This window comes from Staurois parvus, unplaced genomic scaffold, assembly GCF_062004578.1.
Source record: "Staurois parvus isolate SC_StPar_1 unplaced genomic scaffold, SC_StPar_1.0 ptg000011l, whole genome shotgun sequence".
Taxonomy (NCBI): Eukaryota; Metazoa; Chordata; class Amphibia; order Anura; family Ranidae; genus Staurois; species Staurois parvus.
The window spans coordinates 3,529,809-3,554,171 of record NW_028317807.1 but is presented as its reverse complement, the minus strand read 5'-3'; the positions used below and the strand labels follow the sequence as shown (position 1 = coordinate 3,554,171).

General features: G+C 44.8%; 1 protein-coding gene across 2 annotated transcripts in view; it reads right to left on the bottom strand.

Moving 5' to 3' along the window:
* LOC149473717 (aldehyde oxidase-like) overlaps positions 1-24,363 on the bottom strand; it is a 202,286-nt gene that overhangs the window by 151,989 nt on the left and 25,934 nt on the right. Inside the window, exons 1-2 of one of the 2 annotated variants that reach the window (XM_089670170.1) lie at positions 19,592-19,717; positions 10,147-10,204 (exon numbers count right to left, since the gene is read on the bottom strand). In XM_089670170.1, coding sequence (XP_089526296.1) covers positions 10,147-10,204; positions 19,592-19,645 — 112 coding nt within the window. In that variant the 5' untranslated portion in view covers positions 19,646-19,717. Of the gene's footprint in view, positions 1-10,146; positions 10,205-19,591; positions 19,718-24,363 lie in introns of those variants that run through there. The other variant, XM_089670160.1, reaches the window with a different exon arrangement.

The following is a 24,363-nucleotide window of genomic DNA, read 5'->3' as shown; positions in this document are numbered from 1 at the left end:
CTGGATTTGGTCAAGTTTAAAAATCTTCCAACCAAAAATTAAACGGGTATATGTTTTAGCGGGTAAAAGTTGTTGCATAGTGTTAGGTAAGTATTTGTGGGTTGTAGGTACTGTGGTGATTGCTTTACCCCCTCCACGTGAGGTAATTATTACAGTGCTGAAAGGCTTAGATTAATCGTTAACTGTTGTAAGACCTTTTGTGTGTATCTAGTCTGTGCAATGTTTTGTGGTACTACTGCTCCCAGCAAGCATGCAGCAGGGGGTCCTTTCTGTTACATGTGCATGTTAGTGTGATATGTTGGCGTTTTATGTCTGTTCTGTGATTGTGCCAAATTGTGTTGTATGTGTACTTCATATTGTTGTGCAATTGTCCAGTGTATGTTCTGTCCAAACGTCTGTTTTATGTAAGAGGTTAGAGGCAATTTTGAGGCTAGTTTCTACCATGTGCTTCCCTGTGGGGGGCCATTCTAGTGTCTACCATGTGCTCCTCTGTGGGGGGCCATTCTAGTGTCTACCATGTGCTCCTCCATGGGGGGTCATTTTCTTGACTAACCACATGTGCTCCTTTTGTTTGGTGGCCATTTTGTTGAGTACCACATGTGCAGTAATCTCTATGCAATGTGCATGAAGTTTCCTATATGCATTTGACCCATTTTGTGTTTTTAATCCAAATTTTTACAGTTTAAGTTGTTTGCTTTTAGCTTTAAATTTGCGTATTGCCAGCCAATTTAAAGTGTGTTAAGCGAGTTTTTCCCTCACGTGTTCCACATTTAGTGAGCACGGTGAAGTCTGGGTTTTTGCACATAGATTTCTTGTATAGTGATTATGTTTTTCTTGTGTTTTTCTTGTTAAAAGTAGTTCCTTATTGTAAAGCGGGTTTGTTTTAAAGCTGCTGCGTTGCGTGTTTCGCATCCAGCAGACTTTTTGTGTAAACGGTTTTAGGTGGTTGCAGCGAAGATTGCGTGTGTAGCGCAGATCGTTTAGCGGTGCTGGTATGAGTGATTTTTGCGTCAGCAACAAGGTTACTTTTGGCGCAGTTTTTCGGTTTACCTCTGTGTAATTGTTTTACTGTGAAATGTCCCGTGTTTTTCATAAGGATCCACTTTGTCCTTTTTAATGGTTTTTCAGGTTGAAAAGGGGTTTTTCTGTGTGTATTAGGAAAGTTTTTTCTTTACACAAATTTCCTAAAGGTCAGTTAGCAGGTTTCCAGCCAACCAGTGACCCCTAAGTAACATCCAAGAACCCCTCTTTTTGTTTTGACTTGTGTTAGCTACTGTGTGCAGGGAGAGAAAAGCCACTTTCATCATTGTGCGGTGTGGCCTGCCAAACACAGTGGGTGATGAGAACCACATAAATTACGCTGTGCGAGTGGGCGGTCCAGGGAAGTGTAACGCTTAGCCTGGTTACCACAAACACTTCGGGTGGTCAGGATCACATAAATTGCGCTGTGGGAGTGGGAGGGGTACTCTCAGTCTGACCGCCACTTGATGCGCTTCGGGTGATCGATAAGTATCACATAAATTACGCTGTGCGAGTGGGCGGTCCAGGGAAGTGTAACGCTTAGCCTGGTTACCACAAACACTTCGGGTGGTCAGGATCACATAAATTGCGCTGTGGGAGTGGGAGGGGTACTCTCAGTCTGACCGCCACTTGATGCGCTTCGGGTGATCGATAAGTATCACATAAATTACGCTGTGCTGGGAAAGTGGTGGAATCAGGCCTCTCGGTAGGATCCCACCGAGTGCTCCAGGGGGTAAACAGGTACCCGGACGCGGGATATATACCAGTGACTAGTCACGATGGGCAGTAGTCAGTCCATGAAGAGAGAGGGGGAACCAGCCCTCTTCAGGGTAAGGACAGCTGCACAACTGATGGAGGTGAGTTTGGGGGGGAAGTCTACAGAACCCCTCAAAAGGTGGAATAAATGGTTGAAGGGTACCAGATGGGAAATTCCCCGGGAAGGTACATTTGACGCATGGAGGTGGGAAAAATTAATCTCTGAATTTGAACCACGGATGCAGGCGTCAGAACTAGAGATCGCACAGCTATGGCTTCACAGGTCAATCCAATTAGGGAAGCAGGGCATACATAAACTGGTGTCTGTCCGGAAGAACCAGGTGATGTATACCTGGCCTCCAGAGGGAATAAAACAGGAGGATCCAGTGTCAGAGGTGGAGGAAGCTCTTTCAGGGCTGACTCTACTAAGGCAGGCAGGGTCAGGGTCTGCTGGGGTTCCCGAACAACCAACAGTGGCTGAGATAAGTATAACTGCACCTGTCTCTTCTGTTAGTGGCGTCACTCTTGACGTACCTTTCGTGTCTTCTGTATCTATGCCTCAGCCTCTACCTCTACCTCTCCCTTCTCCCTGCTTCACCCCAGCTCCTTCTGTTTCCAACTATGAAGCCTTTTCAACAACCGATTTGCAGACTATCTGTGAATCAAGGGGAATAGACACCCGGTTAAGAAACAGGGCGGATTGCATCAAAGCGCTACGAACCACTGATCAGACCCCTGCCCCCCAGCTATACCCTGATCTGAGGGACCTCAAACCTGAAGGTGCAGTAAGCGAGGTGGTTAATCTAAGCCCACCGATGAAGCTGGGCCAGCCCTTGCACTCTTCCCGGACCGAGGCCTATCCAGTCAGGGTGCAGCAATTTGAAGGTCCTCCCAATGCACAGGGGGAACGGACTTTAGGGGAACGGGTAGTTTGGCATGTCCCCTTCACCCCGGCAGAGATCCGCACTATTCTGGCTGAGCTCCCGGACTATCGAGTCAATCCGAGAGGATTTGCTTGAATGTTTGGACAAAACCAGTTCAGCTATGGTATGAGTGGGTCAGATTGTGCACAGATCCTGCGGGCGAAGGTGGGCATGGAAGTGGCCAGTACAGTGATTGCAGGGTGCTCTATAACCACGCATGAGGAGATGACTTCAGGAGGCAAAGAGTTCTGTACACAGCTAAAGGCAAAGCTTCCAGAAATGTATGGTGCTACCTCTACTACGGACATGATGAAGCTCACCCATGGTCCTAATGAGGAAAGCGCCTGCTTCTGGCGCCGTCTCAAGCAGACGGCACTGGATGCGGATCTGGAAGTTGGACCTGATGCTCCAACTGAAGGGGTAAAGGTGACCGCGACGCACATTCTGTTGCGGGCCAAATTTTTTGAAGGCATCAATATTAAAATTCGGGAAAGGCTGGTTCTGGCCCGACCCGAATATAATGAGATGTCTATCCCTGCTATCCTTTCCACTCTTGCGGCAATAGAGAGGGAAATGGATAGAAGAAAACAGGACAAGGCCAAAGTTCTTATGTCCCAGACCCCACATGAAAAACCAAGGGATCTGGGTCACAGGAAGGATAGGCCCCCACCCAGGTGCTTCCAGTGCCACCAAACGGGGCACATGAGGAGGAGCTGTCCCCAATTACCTAAAGGTCGGTGGCAGTTCATTCCTGATGAGTCCTCCGCCCCTGTGACCACCATGGTAAGTAACTCCTATGAATCCTCATAGGAAGTTGGCAAATCGGTGTCGGCCCATGTCCATCTTTTTCTCGAGGAATTAAAATATCCCCTCCCTTGCCTCATCGACACCGGTGCAACCAGAACAGTCTTGCGAAAACAGGACATCCAAGGCAAGGTACCCCTCTCAGGGGAAAGCACACCGACGGTAGGTCTCACAGGTCAAACGGTGTCTCTACAGTCCACCAAACCACTCCATTGCAGGTTAGGTCTGCACACTGAGGCTGTCAGGTCAGTGCTGGTCTCAGATGACGTCCCCATCAATCTTTTGGGAGCGGACATCTTGTCAGACATTCAAGCTGTCATTGAGTTCACCCCATCGGGTGTTGTGGTGAGTAGTGCCCTGTCGGAAGAAAGACTGTGCACATTGTTGGCCCTACCTTATCTCACCGAGGCTACATATTGTCTGGAGTTGGACGTATTGGCTGAAGTTGACCCCAAAGTTTGGGCGGCAGATAAATATGATGTGGGTCTCTTGCCGGTACCTCCAACTACAGTCAACATCAGACCAGGAAGCGTATTACCACAACTACCACAATATCCTTTAAGTGTAGCTCAAATGGACAGCCTAAAAACCCAGATCGACCATTATCTACAGATAAAGGTCCTCACCCCAACCCAGTCGCCATGTAACACACCATTATTCCCAGTAGCCAAAAAGACAGCACCGGGTCAACCGACCACCTACCGGCTGGTACATGACCTGAGAGCGGTAAACAAAATCATCATCAGTGATGCCCCTTTGGTGCCCAATCCACACACCCTGCTGGCAACCGTACCACCCAATGCAAAATTTTTTACCGTCATTGATCTGTCAAACGCGTTTTTCTCGGTACCCCTGGATCCCCAGTGTCAGTACCTTTTTGCCTTCTCCTTCCAGGGCCGACAACTTACCTGGACCCGTCTCCCCCAGGGGGCGGTAACCAGTCCCTCGGAATACAGCTGCAAGCTGAAAATCGTGTTAGATCAGTGAACCCCAATGAATCCAGAGGTGGTGTTGGTATGTTGATGACTTGCTCCTCTGCTGTCCCACTAAAAAGGATTGTTATCAACATACTGTTTCATTACTCAACCATCTGGCGTCAACGGGCAACAAGGCCAGCAAGGAGAAATTACAACTCTGCCAGGAGAAAGTCATCTTCTTGGGGCATTGTATTTCTCAGGGCACCAGGCACCTAACAACCCAAAGAGTGCAGACATTGCAAGACCTAAAGAGACCCAAAAACCACCGTCAGCTGAGAGCCGTCCTCGGCCTTATCAACTACTGCAGAGATTGGGTCCCCAACATCTCGGACAAACTTGGTCCCCTGTATGAGCTGACATCCAAAACACCATTTCAAATGTCAGACGACGACTGGTCAACTCTTCAAGATTTGACCCAGGAACTCTCAATAGCACCAGCCCTAGGTCTACCCAACTATGACCTACCTTTCTACCTTTTCTGTCACGAAAGTCAGGGCCATGCAACCGGAGTACTAACCCAACTTCACGGAACCAAGTACCGCCCCATCATGTACCTATCGACCGCTCTGGACCCAGTCATCAAAGGGTCCCCGGGTTGTGTGAGGGCAGTGGCTGCTTGTGCTGTCCTTGCCCAAAAAGTGGGTGACATCGTTTTGGATTCACCCCTCACACTCTACACTCCGCACTCGGTGCAAGAGATCCTAAACCAGGTCCAAACTAAACATCTCTCTGCAGCAAGATTGACCAAATACGAGGTAGCCCTCCTAACTCCTACTAACCTCTCTATCAAACGATGCACTATTCTTAACCCAGCTTCTCTTCTTCCTGTGTTGGAAGACGAGAAGGGGGGGGAGGACAACAACGACAGTGCTAAATCCTGCAACCCGACTAACAATACCAACACCTCTTCTACTAACATGTCTTCTTTGTCCTTTACTAACCTCTCTTCCAAAGGACACAACTGCATTTCTTTGATGGAACTGGAGTCAGCGGCGATCAGCCCAGTGAAGGAAACGCCAATACCGGAAGCGAAAAATCTTTTTGTTGATGGGTCCAGGTACTACACCCAAGACGGTAAGCCACACACTGGTTACGCGGTCACGACTGAAAGTGATGTTGTGGAAAAGGGCTCTCTGAACGCACATATGTCAGCTCAGGAAGCTGAGCTGTGGGCACTGGCCAGGGCATGTGAGTTGCATGAAGGTCGGAGGATTAATGTTTATACGGATTCGAGGTATGCGTTTGGTATTGCACATGACTTTGGTCCCATCTGGAAAGCGAGGGGATTCCTCACAAGTTCAGGTAAACCGGTGAAGCATGCAGAACTGATTGACAGGTTGTTCATTGCTTTCGGCCTGCCACGGGAGATTGCTGTTCTTAAGGTGAAGGCTCATACCACTGAGACTAGTGTGGAGGCATGTGGAAACGCTTTGGCAGATCGGTCCGCAAAGGCCGGTGCACTGGTTCAGGAAAGAGGGGTTCTGATGCTGGCCATCCCTTCAGAGGTTTCGTTAGACGAGTTTAAAAAACTGCAATCGCAGGCGGGTTTGCAGGAGAAGGCTAGATGGACAGCAGCAGGAGCCTCCCAAGGGTCGAATGACATTTGGTGCCTGAACAAAAGATGGTGTTTGCCAAAGTCCCTTTTTCCCATGATGGCCCACTTGGCTCACTACCCTGGGCACCAATCTAAGACGGCTATGTGTGCGTTGGTAGACGAGCATTGGATTGCACCTGGGTTCAGTACTGCTGCAGCTACCTTTGCAGCTTCTTGCCTAGTCTGTGCCGTACACAACCCTGGCAGAACGGTAGTAATACCCCAAAGGCACTCGCCAAAACCTGAACGCCCCTTCCAACGCATCCAGATCGATTACATCTCGTTACCAAAGAGTGGGCCGTACGAATACGCCTTGGTCTGTGTAGATATGTTTTCAGGCTGGCCTGAAGCGTGGCCCGTCACATGTGCCAACGCTAGTACCACGGCAAAGAAAATCCTGTCTGAGGTTGTGTGCCGCTGGGGTCTACCTGAAACCATCGAGTACGATAGGGGGTCACACTTCACTGGACAGATCTTTGCAGAGGTATGTAAAGCCCTTCACATCAACCAAGGGCTACACACCCCGTATCACCCCGAGAGTAGCGGTAAGGTTGAACGTCTCAACGGAATCCTTAAAAACAGGATCTCCAAAATCATGGCCGACACCAAAAAACCTTGGCCTAAGTGTCTCCCCATTGCCCTCTATTCCATCCGGAATGCCCCTCGGCAACCACATGGGCTGTCACCCTACGAGGTGTTGTTTGGGGGACCTCCCAAAACAGGGTTGTACTTTCCTCAACAGTTGTCGTCTTTGCATTCACAGCTTACAGGTTATGTGCAATCTCTGCAACGGGAGCTGCAGAAGATACACCATCGGGTTCGCGAATCGCTCCCCAATCCAAATGCAATAACAGGTGTTCTTTCTATTGAGCCAGGTGATTGGGTCGTCCTAAAGAAACATCAAAGAACCGGACTCGAGCCACGGTTCACCGGACCATACCAAGTCCAGCTGACGACACCTACCTCACTCAAGCTCGAGGGACGAGACAACTGGGTGCACGCAAGCCACTGCAAGAAGCTTTTCAGCTACACCAGAGAATGAGGGGTGTCATTTTCCTTTTTCTTTTTGTTTGTATGTCATACATGTGTGTGAACGGAGGAAAAGACGGCAGATACCCCAACCTTTTATTTAAAATGCATCTGCGTTTAGCCAGAACCGCCAACAAAACCAACTGTTGGGTATGCTCTAAGCCCCCACCCAGTCATCACATGTCCGCAATGGCCGCTGTTCATGCCCTGTATGACATCCGCGTCGGCATGAAAAAGCAAGGGACCCCTGGTCAGCCCCCACGTAGACATTTGTCGGTAGAACTTAATGACACATTTTTAGCAGGTAACATCAGTTTTAGCACCAATATTAGCTCTAGCTCCTGTAGGGCACTCATTAGTCCATTATGGGTAACTGGACAGCTAGGCAACCCTCAGGTGTGCTTTAACATCAGCTTTGGCACAGGTAACAAGTTTGTTGGGACTACCACCTGCGAGGGAGGTATAACTGTCAATCTGACTAACCAGACTTCCCTTCTGAGTAACCACACTGACCGACAAGACCACGTGTGTTGGAAGGACGGATGTGATGTGCAGACTGAGGGAGCAATCCCCCAGTCTGTGCAACTGTTACTCAGTGCCAGAGGCCGAACGAGGAACTCCTCCTGCTCTGCTCTGACAGGTCCATACTATTTTCTGTGTGGTTCGGCAGCCTATAGAACATTTCCCCAGAACGCGAAAGGTTTGTGTGCCCTCATAAAGCTAGTCCCCGCATCCTATGTAGTGATGGATCATGAAGAGTTGATGGTCCACAAGAAGGTAAGGATGGCAGGGAGAGTTCGCAGGGAACTGTTCTCTGAGGGCGGCCAGGCATGGGCTTGGTTCCCCTCATGGACAGGTTGGGGAATAGAACTTATGAAGCGCCTGAACAATTTTTCTGTCATCGTGGATAGTATGTTTAACGAGACCGTAGAGGCTGTCAGAGAAATTGCCCAAGAACAACGGCAGATGGGAATTTTAGTGCTTCAGGAGAAGATGGCCCTTGATTACCTTTTAGCTGCCAAAGGGGGGTTCTGTGAGTTCATCGGAGAGGATTGTTGTACTTGGATAGAAGACACCGATGACAAGGTCCAGGCCCATATGGACAAAGTTAGTGAACTACAGGGAAAAGCTAGAGCTATAGCTAGTGAGGGTTGGAATCCGTTCAAGGGTTTGGGAGGATTGGGAGATTTCCTGTTCTCCATCGGATCTTGGTTGAAGGAAGTGGGAGTGTATATCCTGATGCTTCTCTTTTTCATCTGCCTTTTATATGCCGCGGTGAGATGTTCCTGTTGCCTCATCGACCATGTAAGCCAAGCTCGGGCAGACGACCACATCTCCATGCCCGCTCCTGGGATCCCACTCCAACCACTGATCGGAGGAAGACCTCACCAACCAACCACCTTCTCTGCAGATTACGTCCTGGCTTCCCTCTAATTTATCTCCCTGAAGACCACATTCTCCAAGACCTCCAAGCAAGCTTCAAGCCTCATCATGGTTTGTGTCTGCGATTTGGAAAACTGTCTGGGTCGAGACCAGCCTTGTGTGGCCCCGTCTGCAGGGGCAATTTGAGAATCTGCTGCTGGATCTCCCCAGACCACCGTGGGATCACAAGCCTTATTCATACCACAAGTCTGTTTGTGGTTTTTACAAGAGCCTTCCTGTAGTGAAGGTTCCAACGCTCTTGAGGATCATTGCTTCAATCAAGCCTGTTTGCGTCGAGTCTGCGTCGGGTCTTGTTGTTTCAGGTACCCCATGGAGCTTTATTCTCAGGGACAACTACAGGAACTCTTTGAGGTTTTGAGACTACACCCATCAAGCTGAAGAAGATCAAGAAGGGACACGAGGAGAATATGATAAAACAGGAGGGAATGTCATGGAAATTTTGTATTGTTGGTCGAACTTTAAATGTGTCATATATTCTTGTTATTCATATGTCTCTCGTGTGGCTTAATTAAAGCTCTGAAGGCTGCAATTGGGCCATGCGCATGTACAATGTATGTATTACAGTACTCAGCTCGGTAATGAATGAGATGGCAGATCTGCGCTTATAGACCGGCGTGTATACCACCAGGGCATTCGATGCGAATGCCGCTGTCAGTAGACCGCGGGCCTGTATCCACATATCAGCAGCATAGTTCCACATGGGCTTCATAACGCAAGGCGCCAAGCGGTGTGAACTCCACGTGTAGGCTTATGCATATCTTACAACCCATTACCAATCTGAACTGTATCCGGATGGATGTGTTTTAATAAAGATCGTATCGGGCCCTTCCAGGTACAGACTGATATTTCTAGGGAATGCTTGTACAGAGAATGGACATACTGCTAGGAGCTGGAAAATATGCACTCCACAGAGGGCTCATGGGAAGGGGAGGAGATATGCTCTCCACAGAGGGCTCATGGGAAGGGGAGGAGATATGCTCTCCACAGAGGGCTCATGGGAAGGGAAGGAAGTCTGCTGACCTCAGAAGGCTCATGGGGGAAGACCAGTGACAGATAATAGAAAAGGCTATGCTCCAATCGGAATGTACATCCTGTGTATAGGCACTCCCCATTGCATTGTTCTGTGGGAGGGGTTTGACCTTATTCATGTGGGGGGGGCGTGTGTGTATTTGTAATAAAACCAAAGGGGAGAATGAAAACGGCCCTTATGGGAATTCAACCATCAACCTGAAGGTGTCGTGTGATCATTTCCAGGTATAGGGAGCTCCAAACACCCACATTTCAACAGAAGCTAAAGTAGTTGGATGGGCAGGAATCGTGTAGTTTAACTGCAGTCGTGGTAAGCGAGATTCACACAGCTTTATGGGGGATTTCTGCGCATCCAACTGCGAGTACTCACGGTAAGGAGAAATTCGTTAAAGCGAATTTCCAAGACATTACTCAAACAGCATTAAAACTTGGAATCTTGGAGTCCATGTAGCAACATTTTAAGTACTTAAAGCAACAAACTGGTTTGGAAACATTTAACTGTGCTTACATCATAAACCTGAATACACATTGGCAAAGATATCATTTTTCATTGTCTTTATTCAAAGGATACGCTTTCTTCGCAGATATGGTAAAAGCATCACCTCTGGATCAGCATTTTTCTCAACAATCTACATAGAAAGAGAAAAAATAAAATTAGCTTCTTATGGCTAAATTTGACAAATGTGTTTTTGGAGCAACAAAAAAAGTAAAAGCAGGTGTAGATGCTCATAAAAGAGGCTGCTTGAACCCTACTGACATTGCACTCAGCACAGCTATACAGACCCCCTTTAAATATCTAGGAAGGAACAAATCTCTATAGTATGTTTTTCTTTATTTGTAGGAAAACACAAGAAAATGTTAGTATTCAATAATGCTAGTAAAATCACTAGCATTTAATAACAAAGAGTAGCAATCGATTGCTAAACAGATGGAACAAATGGTGTGAACTAGAAAAGTAGCATGTGCTAACTCCTAATCACATGACAGTATAATGCAATGTACTATATGTAGATGTGTAGGACACTGCTGCCTGAGTCTGACTCTTTAACTTGAGTCGGATCTCATACGTAAGTCAGCAAAGTTAAAATAATTTAAGGTGCAATATTTGTTTTTATATCTGCCCATTTGTGACTAGGTTTCTTTAAAGTGGAACTTCACTCTGTAAATTGTGTTTAGGTCAATTCCCTCCCCAATAAAATAGCCAATGTTTTTATTTGGGGGGGCTATTAATTCTGTGTTTTTCTAATGGTTTTTCTTATGGCAGCCCAGCCCCCCACAACCATTCACACCTACACTACACCCTGTTCCAAATTATTATGCAAATTATATTTTCCTCATTTACCTAAAAAATTTATGTAAATAACAGTCAGCATAATTCTCATGTTATCAACTATTAAGAGTACAATTCAAATTTTACTGAACAAACCTCCTAATGACAACAGTATTTGTTTTAAACATAAAAAACTTACAATGCACTGTTCCAAATTATTACGCACAGTAAGTTTCAAAACACTTTATAGGTTCTAAAGAACTGAAAATAGTCATTTGTTGTGTTTGCAGCATATTTACTGAAATCAAAAACTATTTCAATCAAATGTTTAACAACATTTTAACTTTTTAAACATTTTAACAGGTCATGTTACATTTTAACATAGGACCCCTTATTTGATAGCAGCTTCACAAGTCTTGCATCCATTGAACTTGTGAGTTTTTGGACAGTTTCTGCTTGAATTTGTTTGCAAGATGTCAGAATAGCCTCCCACAGCTGCTGTTTGGATGTAAACTGCCTCCCACCCTCATAGATCTTTTGCTTGAGGATGCTCCAAAGGTTCTCAATAGGACTGAGGTCAGGGGAGGATGGAGGCCACACCATGACTTTCTCTACTTTTGTCCCCATAGCAGCCATTGATGCAGAGGTATACTTTGCAGCATGAGATGGTGCATTGTCATGCATGAAGATGATTTTATTACAGAAAGCATAGTTCTTCCTTCTGTACCAGGGAAGAAAGAGGTCAGTCATAAACTCCACATACTTTGCAGAGATCATCTTTACACCTTCAGGGATGCTAAAGGGGCCGACCAGCTCTGCTCCCATAATTGCGGCCCAAAACATGACTCCACCACCGCCTTGCTGACATCGCAGCCTTTTTGGAACAGGGTGGCCGTCCACCAACCATCCACTACTCCATCCATCTGGACCATCCAGGGTTGCACGGCACTCATCAGTGAACAGGACTGTTTGAAAATTAGTCTTCATGTATTTTTCTGCCCAATGCAGCCGTTTCTGCTTGTGAGCATTGGTTATTGGTGGCCGAATAGAAGGTTTATACACAGTTGCAAGACTGTGAGGGACTCTACACCTTGATGTCCATGGGATTCCAGAGGCACCAGCAGCTTCAAATATCTGTTTGCTGCTATGTAATGGTATTTTAGCATCTGCTCTCCTGATCTGATGCATGGATCTGGCAGAAATCTTCCTCAATGTGCCTTTATCTGCACGAACCTGTGCTCTGAATCAGCCACAAATCTCTTAATAGTGCGATGATTACGCTTACGTTTTTGTGAAATATCTAATGTTTTCATACCTCGTCCAAGGCATTGAACTATTTCACTCTTTTTGGCAGCAGAGAGATCCTTTTTCTTCCCCATATTGCTTGAAAATGGCACTCTGCTTAATAATGTGGAACACCGTCCTTTAGTAGTTTTTCCTTAAATTGGGCTCACCGGCCAATCTAATTATCACAGGTGTCTGAGATTGTTTTCAGTGAATAAAAAAGCCCTGAGACACAATGCCATCCATGAGTTAAACTGAAAAACAAAATATTTAATCTTTGTGACACTTAAATAGAATTTTCATAATAATTTGGAACAGGGTGTATATTGCCAAAAGTATTGGGACGCCTGCCTTTACACGCACATGAACTTTAATGGCATCCCAGTCTTAGTCCATGGGATTGAACATTGAGTTGGCCAACCCTTTGCAGCTATAACAGCTTCAACTCTTCTGGGAAGGCTGTCCACAAGGATTAGGAGTGTGTCTATGGGAACATTTGACCATTCTTCCAGAAGCATATTTGTGAGGTCAGGTACTGAGGTCGGACAAGAAGGCCTGGCTCGCAGTCTACGCTCTAATTCATCCCAAGGTGTTCTATCGGGTTGAGGTCAGGACTTTGTGCAGGCCAGTCAAGTTCCTCCAGCCCAAACTCGCTTATCTATGTCTTTATAAACCTTGCTTTGGCACTGGTGAGCAGTCATGTTGGAAAAGGAAGATTCCATGCCCAAACTCTTCCCACAAAGTTGGGAGCATGAAATTGTCTTGGTATGCTGATGTCTTAAGAGTTCCCTTCACTGGAACTAAGAGGCCAAGCCCAACCCCTGAAAAACAACCCCACATCATAATTACCCCTTTACCAATCTTTAGACTTGGCACAATGAAATCAGGCAAGTACCATGTTCCAGGCAACCGCCAGACAGGGAAGCGTGATTCTTCACGCCAGAGAACATGTTTCCACTGCTGTAGAGTCCATTGGTGGCATGCTTTACACTACTGCATCTGACGCTTTGCATTGTACCTGGTGATATAAGGCTTGGATGCAGCTGCTCGGCCATGGAAAACCCATTCCATGACGTTCTCTGCACACTGTTGTTGTGCAAATCTGAAGGCTACATGAAGTTTGGAGGTCTTTAGCTATTGACTCTGCAGACAGTTGGCGACTTCTGCGCACTGTGCTCTTCAGCATGCATTGACCCTGCTCTGTCATTTTACTTGGTCTACCATTTCATGGCTGAGTTGCTGTTGTAACCAGTTGCTTCCACTTTGTTATAATACCACTAACAGTTGACTGTGGAATATTTAGTAGCAAGGAAATTTCATAGATGGACTTGCTCAGGTGGCAACCTATCATGGTACCACACTTGAATTCACGGAGCTCCTGAGAGCAATCCATTCTTTCACAAATGTTTGTAGAAGCAGTCTACATGCCTAGGTGCTTGATTGTATACACATGTGGCAATAGAGGTGATTGGAACAACTGAATCCAATGATTTGGAGGGGTTTCCCAATACATTTGGCAATATAGTGTATGTTTTCTGCTCTTGCAGCCCCCTGGGAGACCCCCATCACATATCCTAAGAAGCTTTGGGAGCCTATTCACAGAGTGTCCAGAGGACAAAGCTGCATTGCGCCACTGGGGGCTGTGCTGCCTGAATCTAGATGAAGCAGCCAGCTGAGAAGGACCAAGTTGACTGCAGAGGACACAGGCTGTCACACCTGAAGCCTGAACACCTATGATTAAGGCTTAACTCCAGCCAGAAATAACAAATATAAAAATAAATAGTTTAATGAGAAAAGACATTAAAAAAATACAATTTTCTGCTTCAATCTGCAGATTTCCCCTATAAAGTTTCTTCTACCACTTGCTAATCTCAGTCTGTTGGCCAGTAAAATATACACCATTTCTTTGGAGCCCAGGTCATCCAGAACCCCCCAGACTGTGACTGGACAGTGAAAGTGAAGCAGGACAGTGATGAGCTCATCTCTGTGTCACTGCTTCCTCTTACTGTCAGCTTTCAACTTGTCACTACATGAACTGATTGGCTCCTTGTGCTGCATCTCCTTTCACACTCCATCCCCACTGTACAGGGACTAGAAGAGGCTGATTCTAGGTCAAATGCAAGTACTTACATTGACTGCATTTGAAAAATACATACAATAACTAAATAATAATTACATTACAATGATTGGATTCATTTATGTCTTTTATATCTGCCTAAAGTTCAGATCTGAACAAGTGTGCTTGTTGTGCAGTATACATGGCTTCTGTGTACAGGTATGAAAGCTTATTTTGCCTTCCCATGTATGTCCATGTAAGCGCAGAAGCAGCTCAGGAATTGAAGTCAACATGGAAGCAATTGAAAGAAACTCAGAATGAAACAGACTTGCAAATTCTGGCTACGCCAGTGCTAACAAACCTCATAGAACAAAGCAGTATTCTCAAGTCTTATCTAAGGATATCAGAAGGTGGCAGGCGAAGCACATTCTAGCCATCTGCAGAGGGGCTCAGTATACAAAAAGGTTTAGCAGCAATGTTGTTTCTGGATAATAATAACAGTGCCTGCAGCCCATGGCTGGTTTTGATACAGCAGTTCTGATTAATTTCAATGAGCCCTCAAGTAGGCCCCTCTGCTGCAGAAAATGAAATGGAGAAGGCCAGCAGTGAAGAGGAGAAATCACAAGCACTGACTGCACTGTGCATCTAGTCCTCACATATACAAGACCTATTTTTGACTTGTATTCAACCTGTAGCTGAACACAGCTTAATTTGTTTCTAGCTGTAAAGCTGGCCATAGGCAAACAAGGTAGATGGAGAAATTCCTCCCTCCCCCCCGGGGGACCTTGCCCTGCACATGGGGGGCACCTTGCGCAGTTCTCAAGCTCACCAGTGCCAAGGACTAGGTGGGGAACGCGTTAAAGTGAAAGTCAAAACACTATGGTGGTTCCTTGTCTTAGAGATGATCTGTGCACTGTGTGTAGTGATGTGACATGCAAAGTTCATCTGTAAAGCCTTCTGCCCTGAGTCGCAACACACTCTTCTGGCTGTATGTTGCATTTAGGAGGGACACCGCTGGGCCTATGTCCTCTCCACCTGTCGAGTGTACCTCTGCCACCTCACTACCAGTGACAGAATGGGGTCCTGCAATGTACACAGTGCAGACCTCATGCATGCACTTGTTAACTCATTCACTTCCGTGCTGTGGCCTGGCACCCACAACGTATGTTCAGTCCTGGTTGATTTGGGAAAACGACCTTTGGGGAGGCTAGATGACCCATGACCCACCCCAGGTACCACACTTCATGACATGCTGCTGTTCACCTTTCACCAGTCCTGGGTTACTCATGGCAACTGCACATTTCCTCCTGCTCCTTTTGTCTAGTAAACCTTTCATAGTGGCTTTGCTTATACCCCACTTGTGCTTTACTGACCCTAGTTCTTTCATACGTAAAGAACCATCATGCACCCCTTTAAAGTAACTTCAGACCAGGATTAGAACAGTTGCTCAACATGAACAGTTCAATGAAACATCCCAGCTAGGCTTCCCAGGCATACATCCACAAGGTGAAAGTCCATCTCTTGGTGTTTGGCTTTGCGGTTCTCCATCTCCAGACGGACTGCAGGGCACAACAGTCCCCCTGTGGAGCTCCAGAATGATCACGGCATCTTTATAAGTGGACTGAAACTCCAGAACCTGGCCTTCCCCTTATTTATATAACAGGGTGGGAAGGCTGGGTCCAAAAAGCCTGGGAACAGATGTGCAAAACATTAACCCCTTTCCCTAGCCTGGGTCAGCCAACTGCCTAACTACCGATAGTACATTGTAGGCAACCTGCCAACAGCCATCTTTAAACATAAGTTTTCTCTGATGTTGTACTCACAGAATACTGAATCAAGCGTTCAGCCCAAAATGCTATTTTTCTGATTTTCTTGTGCTCAACACTTGTTTTGGTGTACTGATTACAAGCAGGGAACAACAATCTTTATTGTAGTATAAGTATGATCCTCATATGCCTACTGAACCATTTTAAACTATTTGGCTAAAGGCTGCCATTCACAGATCAAACTTTGGCCAAGTCATACTCAATCAGTCGAAATTCAATTTGTGGGTGTCCATTGTCACCATCCGGCTCATCAAAATTTGTTTTTTCAATCGATTTTTGTTGAAGGAGCTGAATGGAAAAATGTCAGTCGAACAGTAACTGTATTCAGTCAGATGCAGCCACTGCTTTGGTATTTTGACAGCCATGGGTGCTAGATGTTTAAATACCATAGGCAGCAGAGGAACTTTGTCCAACAATGCTGTTTAGTGTAGATGGAAAAATCAGTTACACTTCTTTTGTGAAGCAGCTTGAATGAAAGAAATCTAGTGCATGGCTAGCTTAAAGTGTATGTTACCCCATCGTTTCATATGTCTGACATGTGTCAAGTGTATGTTACCCCATCGTTTCATATGCCTGACATGTGTCAAGTGTATGTTACCCCATCATTTCATATGCCTGACGTGTCAAGTGTATGTTACCCCATCATTTCATATGCCTGACATGTCAAGTGTGTGTTACCCCAACATTTCATATTCCTGATATGTGTCTGTTGTACCATGTACTTGTATTAAAAGTATCCTGTTCTCTTTGCATTGCTTCCTTTCTGTCAAATACCTGGTGATGCTGCCAGTGTTCCTGCTTTCCTATTTCAAACTGACCATGCTAGGTATGGAAGCACATCCATCCCAGTGTGGTCAGTTGTCTTCATGACATTATATTTGGGAGCCTAGGCTGCCTGTAATCCAATGATCAGACATGTGCTGACAAGCCCCCCTGCACAGCTCTTCAGTGGGAAGAACAGAGTGCTGCTGTTTCTCTGCCTGTTGACATTGCCTTGCACTTTTTATTTTATTATTTTACTGTATTGAACGGGTTGTTTTACAAGGTAAAGTTACACATATACTTTACCATAACCAGTCAGAGAAAAGTACAACTGGGATGCATGTAGTACAGCAATGTATAGCAAAAATAATTCAAGTTATTGTGATCATACTGTATCTGCAATACCTGATTTACGGTCAGTGTTTATCGATTAATGCACTTTGCACATTCATATTGAAAAGGCTGTTATGGCTCATTCACACAGGTGGTGTGTTCATACAGATTATGTTTATGCAGCTGAAGCCACCTGGAAGCAGGCAGACAGCCCATGTTTCCCTATGTGGATGCAGTAGCTGTATGGACACACCCATTCCTAATGTGACAGGCGTGCAGGGGCAGGTAAGAGGCCCCAAGCTCAGGCAGTGTGCATTTGAGACCACTCACCCTCCCACCTTTGAATGTGCGGCTGTATCTGTACAGCCTCTACATCTTCATACAGCCACATAAACAATGCACTCAATCAAGCTGTACGGGTCACGGTGCCCCTGTGAATTCACCCTTAATGTTTTCATACGTGGACAACACTAGCTTGCATTAAAATGCTTCAGCCCTGGATCAGTCTGATGCAGTGAAAATTCCACAGCGTTTTCTGTACGAATCGCACCCTGTTCATGATGCGGGTGTGTATGTATGTGCAGTCTGCAAAATGTGGTGCGTTGTGCAGAATTTAAAATCCTATTTTTTTCAATATTTCAGTATAGAGATTACATTAGATGCTACTTCTATCTTATTTAAACTTTGCCTTTTTTTCCCTTGTTCTGATGGGCCCATAATTTTTGCCCCCACTTTCAGATTTTCGGGTGTCTCCTGTGCCAAGAAAGGTTCTATGGAGCCCTGGCGTGGCTACTTGTCTCCAGGGAAGGCAAAGCCAGTCATGAAGCATGCTGCTTGCTTCTGTTCCTCCCAACCATGACAGGGCACACGTGTGCTGGCACAATGTGGTCTCAATGAATGATATCTGGGGACCGATTTTATGATATGATACCCAACTGGAAGTTCAGGGAAGTGTCACACGGGAGACAAGAGGCTACACCAATAAAAAAAAATAACGCAAGACTTTAGGAGCTTCACTGAACGTAATGAAATATTGCCCTGTGCTACAATAATGAATAAGTATTTATCGGTGATAAAATGGTAAGGGTTTAGTACTAGTGTTTCTGCCCTATCAACTACCCCACATTGCACACTCAAAAGCTGGAAGACAGTTTGCCACCTTATTCCTTTAAAACCAAACACATATTATTTACACGGGTTCTGAGACTAATTTACTGCAGATAAGACACTAAGGTGTCGTTTTATCATGCAGCGGTAAAGGACCGCTGCTCAGTTCTCTGGCATTCTCAGAGGATTAGTTCTCCTCTGAATGCCTGTTCATGAAGCGGTGTAGATTGCTTCTCCTAATGAGGAGAGAAGCGATCTATAAAGGCTTTGACCACTAGAAAACGGTTGCTGTTACTGTAATCTCGCAAGATTACAGTAAGAGATCAGTCAAACACTTAGTTTGCTGTTCCTCTGATTCTCCAGGTCTGGGCTGGAGAATCTGGAGGGGGAACACAGATTGCCAGTGAAGGGCTGACATCCCTCCTTCATACACTCTCCATCTGTGTGCTGAGATGATCAGTGGAAAACATGTTCTCCACTGATCATCTGTTTCCTAAACCACTAATGATTTGAGTTCAACAACGATCCTCAGGAACACCGCTGATCTCAATTTCATAAAAGGACACCTAAGTGAGTTGAATTTGCACCTTAATCAGCCACAGAACCTGTGTAATTAATATGTGTTCGGTTTTAAAAGGGATGAGGTGGCAACCCTACTGGTCCCACAAACTGTCTTCCATCTTCTGAGTGTGCAATGTGGGGTAGTTGACAGGGCACCAACACTAGTACTAAATTCTTACCTTTTTTTATCACAGATGAATACTTAGTTATTATTGTGGCACGGGACAATAATTCATTACGTTCAGTCCCTAGAGACCATTCACATGACAGGGCAGAAAGTGTAGGGCTTCAGATAACCTTACAAAAACTGAAGAATTTGCAGAGAAAGTAAACAAATATCAGTAAGGGAGCAAATATAAACCTTTCATAAGTAAACTTGTATCATTATACCTAAAACATAACATTGAGATTCTCATATAAGCCCCATTATGACTGATTATCTATGTGACATGTCATTTCTGTATACATTACAAGGCCTCAGTTTTGCTATATGTTTTAGTTATGACTTTCAAAAGTGTAAAAGAGTAGAAAAAGAACACTGTCATGTCCTTTATCATCCAGTCCTGCTTTATTCCTTCTTAGTAATGGGATATTTTACAGCAGTTTTTACTCATATTTTAATGCTTTTGCTTCAGCAGGGATTAAAAAAGCCTCACCCCCTCCCCACCTCATTCCAGTCTCTGATAACTGGCAATGGGATCTGTGTGAGCACAGCTGTGACTTTACACTCCTAACCTTCCCTGAGAATATGTCCATGCCTCTAAACTACTCACAGACTATATGAGCTTGTCGTAAAGGATTGCAATCAATATCTTACCTTCCTTCCATTCACAAAAAACAGCAACTCACTGGGACCAGCTGAACTTGCCATGTTTTTAGGTTTAGTGTCCGTTTAAGTGTGCGTGTTTGTGTGTAGCTTAACAAATAGATTCAGGAACTGAGCCAACATGAGGAAAGAATCCTCCTCCGTGTTTCCATTGGCAGAAGACTTGTGGGAAGTCCACAAAAACAATTGTGCCTCCTTGTAGGAGGCATAATAAAGTAACAATATTAATGTTAGACAAGTACGTTGAAGACTTTCATACAGACCTTTGCATGCTCTCATTTACATTGCATTTATTAATATTAAGTAGTCATGCACACTGGACGTTTATCACAGCGGCTGTTTTTGACGTTTTTTTCTACAGCTAGTAAACCCCCCTGCATGTTATCCTATGTGTCCACGCACACATAGACTGTAATCAACGTTTTTTGGCAGGGACGTTTTTTGTCTGCAAAAAAAAACCCAGGACTAGTGGGTCTCTAGAGGAGTTTTTAGCTGTAAAAACGCTCAAATGCTTAAAAAAACAGCAAAACATAGTAAAAGGCCACAAAAGTTTAAAGTACGGTAAAAAATACAAATTCGGAAAAAGGCAGGAAAGCGCCGCTAAACGCTAATGCAAAAAGGCTAAAAAAAAGCTGAAAAACTCATTTTTAAAAATTTTTTTTATTTTAACCCCTTGACGCCGAGCACATGCAAATATGCAGCCTCTCGGCGTCTGGGTCTTAAACACCTAGTGTTTGCATATTTGCGTGCAATTAGACAATACATATGTGCTGAGAGTGCGTGCCCTGCGTGCTCCAAGCACATATGTCTTTGACTCACGGAAAGGTCCCAATTTCTCCTTTCGATCGGGACCTTTTCTGATCATGTGACTGCCGCAATAGCGAATCATGGCGGTCACATGTCTCTAAAACCCCGCCCGCCTTCTGAAACTCTTAAAGGGCCGGGAGGCACCAGTGCAAAGCAGTTAAACGTATAAAAACATACAGACAACAGACGCCCACGCAGGGGCAGGGTCAAAGACCAACAGAGTGTACATAAAACAACAACGATTCAAAACAACCCAAGGGAGAAAAACAAAAAGAAGGGAGGGGGGGCACCACACATAATATTCAAGGCCTAATCATTTATAGACAATATAACAGGAACATAATATATAAAAGGGAAGCCAGCTCACAACAGAAAAAACAAAGCACCTGGGTGACTATCCGTCAATCAGTTCCCCACATCAGCTGCCGCAATGGCGATACAAATATCATCAAGCCAACATGACCAAATTTTATTAAATTTGTGGGGGCATCCTCTGTTAGAATAGGTAGTCTGATAAAGGAGTAAATTAGAATTGACCAGACATTTCCAATAGGTCATGGTAGGGGGAGATGTTTTTTTTCAGTTTAGAGTGATTGTTTTACGAGCATAAAACAACAGGACTATTAAGAAGATGAGCTTGGCAACAGCGGGAGCCAGCGATTCTACCAGCCCCAATAAACAGAATTTTGGGTCAAGGGGAACACTAATATGTACTACTTCTTCATTTGTATGTAATACTACCTGCCAAAAAGACATAATAGCAGGACAGGTCGAAAAGATATGAAAAAACTGAAAAACTCACATTTTTAATGTGACTTCACACAGCTAACCTTACCAGCTTTATCAAAACACCCAGTGTGTATGGAGACTAAAAGTGTAGTAAACTCACTAAAAAAAAAACAAGTTTCCTGCTGCAGGCTAATATAATGTGTTAGTATGCATTGCATACTAGCACATTATGAAAGACTTATCTTAGAATGAAGCCCAGCGGCAAGCTCTATCTGCTGCAGAAGGCCTCCATCTTCACGTGGTCTTTATTCAGGGGTTGCGGGCTGCAGCTGCTTGAAAACACATGAGGTCAGCCACTTCGTATGAGCGCCATTCAGAGAATGTATTGAATTTTATGAATAAATGCAAAAAGTTCTCTGATTGGATGGGGTGGAGAGGCAGGGCAGCGATGTCATAGCTATAAAAAACCATTGAAATTAATTTTGGTCGAAGGCTGCCATTCACAAGGGTAGGGAAAACATTTAAAGGCCAACATTAAAAAGGAAATTGTCCTTTAAAGTGTATTTACACTTTTGTAGTCAGACACCTAGTTTATAGTGCTATATGTTCCCATTAACACAGAATAACTTAAAAAATATTTAAAAATTGCTGGTTACCTTTTTGAGTGCTTTTTACTTGCTTAAAAATCCTTACATGCTCCCTCTGCTTTGTATTATTTAGTAAGAGGGAGATGCGGAGTAATGTTTCACAGAATTAACACGGTCTGTACTGTGTTTACAATTTCTCAAAATCAGCTGTAAACTCGATTTGAACACTCTGTCCTAACAAGGGGTTAGAAATTTAGAAACCTCCCTCTTGCATTGTATGTGTAGCAACAACTCCATAGAAGCCGCTGGATAGGATGGGTCTTCTGTTCTTTGCCCCAAACTTCTTAAGAACTTCAGCCCCTCTGACACACCAGGTTGAGTGTACTAACATACAATATCACAGGAATTCACTGAAAGTAATTCTTTGATCAATAGCAGTGCTCAGGGGCGGACTGACAACTCAAGGGGCCCCCGGGCAATTGGGGATCATGGGGCCCCTGTGTCCTTGCCCACACTCAAAACACACCCAAAAAAGCCCATAAAAGGTACCAGGGGCATTTTATGGAGCCCCCTACTGACCCTGGGCCCTCGGGCAGTGCCCGAGTGCTCAAATGGTCAGTCCGCCCCTGGTAGTGCTATATTAAAGAAAACAGGCACTAAACCAGGTAGTAAAGGCAAATGTAATTTATTGTCACACAACATGGTTGGTAACAAGGCAAGCATAAAATGGATTAACAATGGTAATAACATAATTTAGTATACTAAGTGATTAAAATTAGGGACTAGAACATACGTAAAGTCATCCATCTCATTCATATTACATCGCCGCAGGATACCGGGTTTCCTTTTATCCTTAGACATATATAAAGCGTTCAATTGGTGGACCTCCCATGGCCTTTTTACTGTACATAACTTCCTGACCACACGTTCGTTTCCATCTTGGGAAACTCTTTGGGGGTCACGGGGGCTCCACCATGGGAACATTATTGTTATTTGCAATTGCGCCATTAGATTATGTCCCTACAGCAAACTTCCACATATCCTTACCGTAAAATGCCCATTGAACACATTTGTCAACATCTCCAGGGTCCCCTGGTCTCATTTCTGTAATTTATGCCTCTCTTAAAATGAGCACTCTACTGGAGATAAATAAAATTCTATATAAAGGATAAAGCACTATGTGGGAATCTCTCTTTTTCATGGTCTAAACTGGAGGAGCAAAAGGGAAGAAGAGGAAATAGGAGATAGATCCCCATAGGACGAGGGGAGATATCCTTATCCATCCATCCAGTCCTTACAGCTCAGAAGTATTTGGGAGGCCCCCAGTGGAAGGAAAGCAGTATTACAGCCTACTCCAACAATATTATCTTTATATATAGAGATTAAATCGGGACATTCATATTATGTCCAGTTAAGGGCATTAAGTATATAGCCCTATTTAGAACTTTGGGCTGTATAAGTGAGGTGAGCACATATCAGTTGCACAGTAAGATTAAAAAGAGGTCTTTTTATTTTTTGTATTTTGTCATTTGTATTTTGCACATATATATTTCTTATTGCACATATATATCAAATGGTGGTTTCTTATTTATTTATTTTTAATAATTTTTTTAATAATAATAATAATAATAATAATAATAATAATAATAATAATAATAATAATATCACGTTTATGGAATCTGAATATATTTATTAAAGTTTTCTCACATTATTGATCTTATTAATTCAAAAAATATTTAGCACTATTGCATAATAATTAACTACAGCACAGGGGTGTTCTAATTTATGTATATATTATTATTAGAGATGAGCGAAGTATTAAAAAATTTGATTCGGCTGATTCGGCGAATTCGCGGAATAAATTCGATTCGAGTCGAATATATTCGCTGCGAATTTAACTTATAAAAAGGGTGTTTCTAGGCTTCAGAGAGCCTTTATATTAGTGCAGAACACTGTACCTTTAATTTAAATGCCCTTGGAGTCTGCTGGGGAAGAGAAATAATACTGTTAGTCAGTATGACATGCAGATGAGTGCCGTCGATCTTAGAATCACCGCACACTTCACTCATTTGGGCAGTCACGGGGCCAAAACCAGAGTGTGGAGCCACAGTGTGGCGGTGGAGGCAGCAGCAATGGGAGGCCATACAGCACCCTATGAAAAAATGGAACCCACCAGCAGTGTGAGGAGACCTGAAAGTGGCACATGGCAGAGTGTGGCGATGGAGACAGCAGCAATGGGAGGCCGTACAGGGACCCATGACACACTCTGGACCTGGCAGCAGCATGAGGAGGCGGTACAGGGGCCCATGACAGATTACGGGCCTGGCAGCAGCATGAGGAGTCGGTACGGGGGCCCATGGCAGATTACGGGCTTGGCAGCAGCAATGGGAGGCCCATAATCTGCCAGCACCCTATGACAAAATGGAACCCACCAGCAGTGTGAGGAGACCTGAAAGTGGCACATGGCAGAGTGTGGCGATGGAGACAGCAGCAATGGGAGGCCGTACAGGGACCCATGACACACTCTGGACCTGGCAGCAGCATGAGGAGGCGGTACAGGGGCCCATGACAGATTACGGGCCTGGCAGCAGCATGAGGAGTCGGTACGGGGGCCCATGGCAGATTACGGGCCTGGCAGCA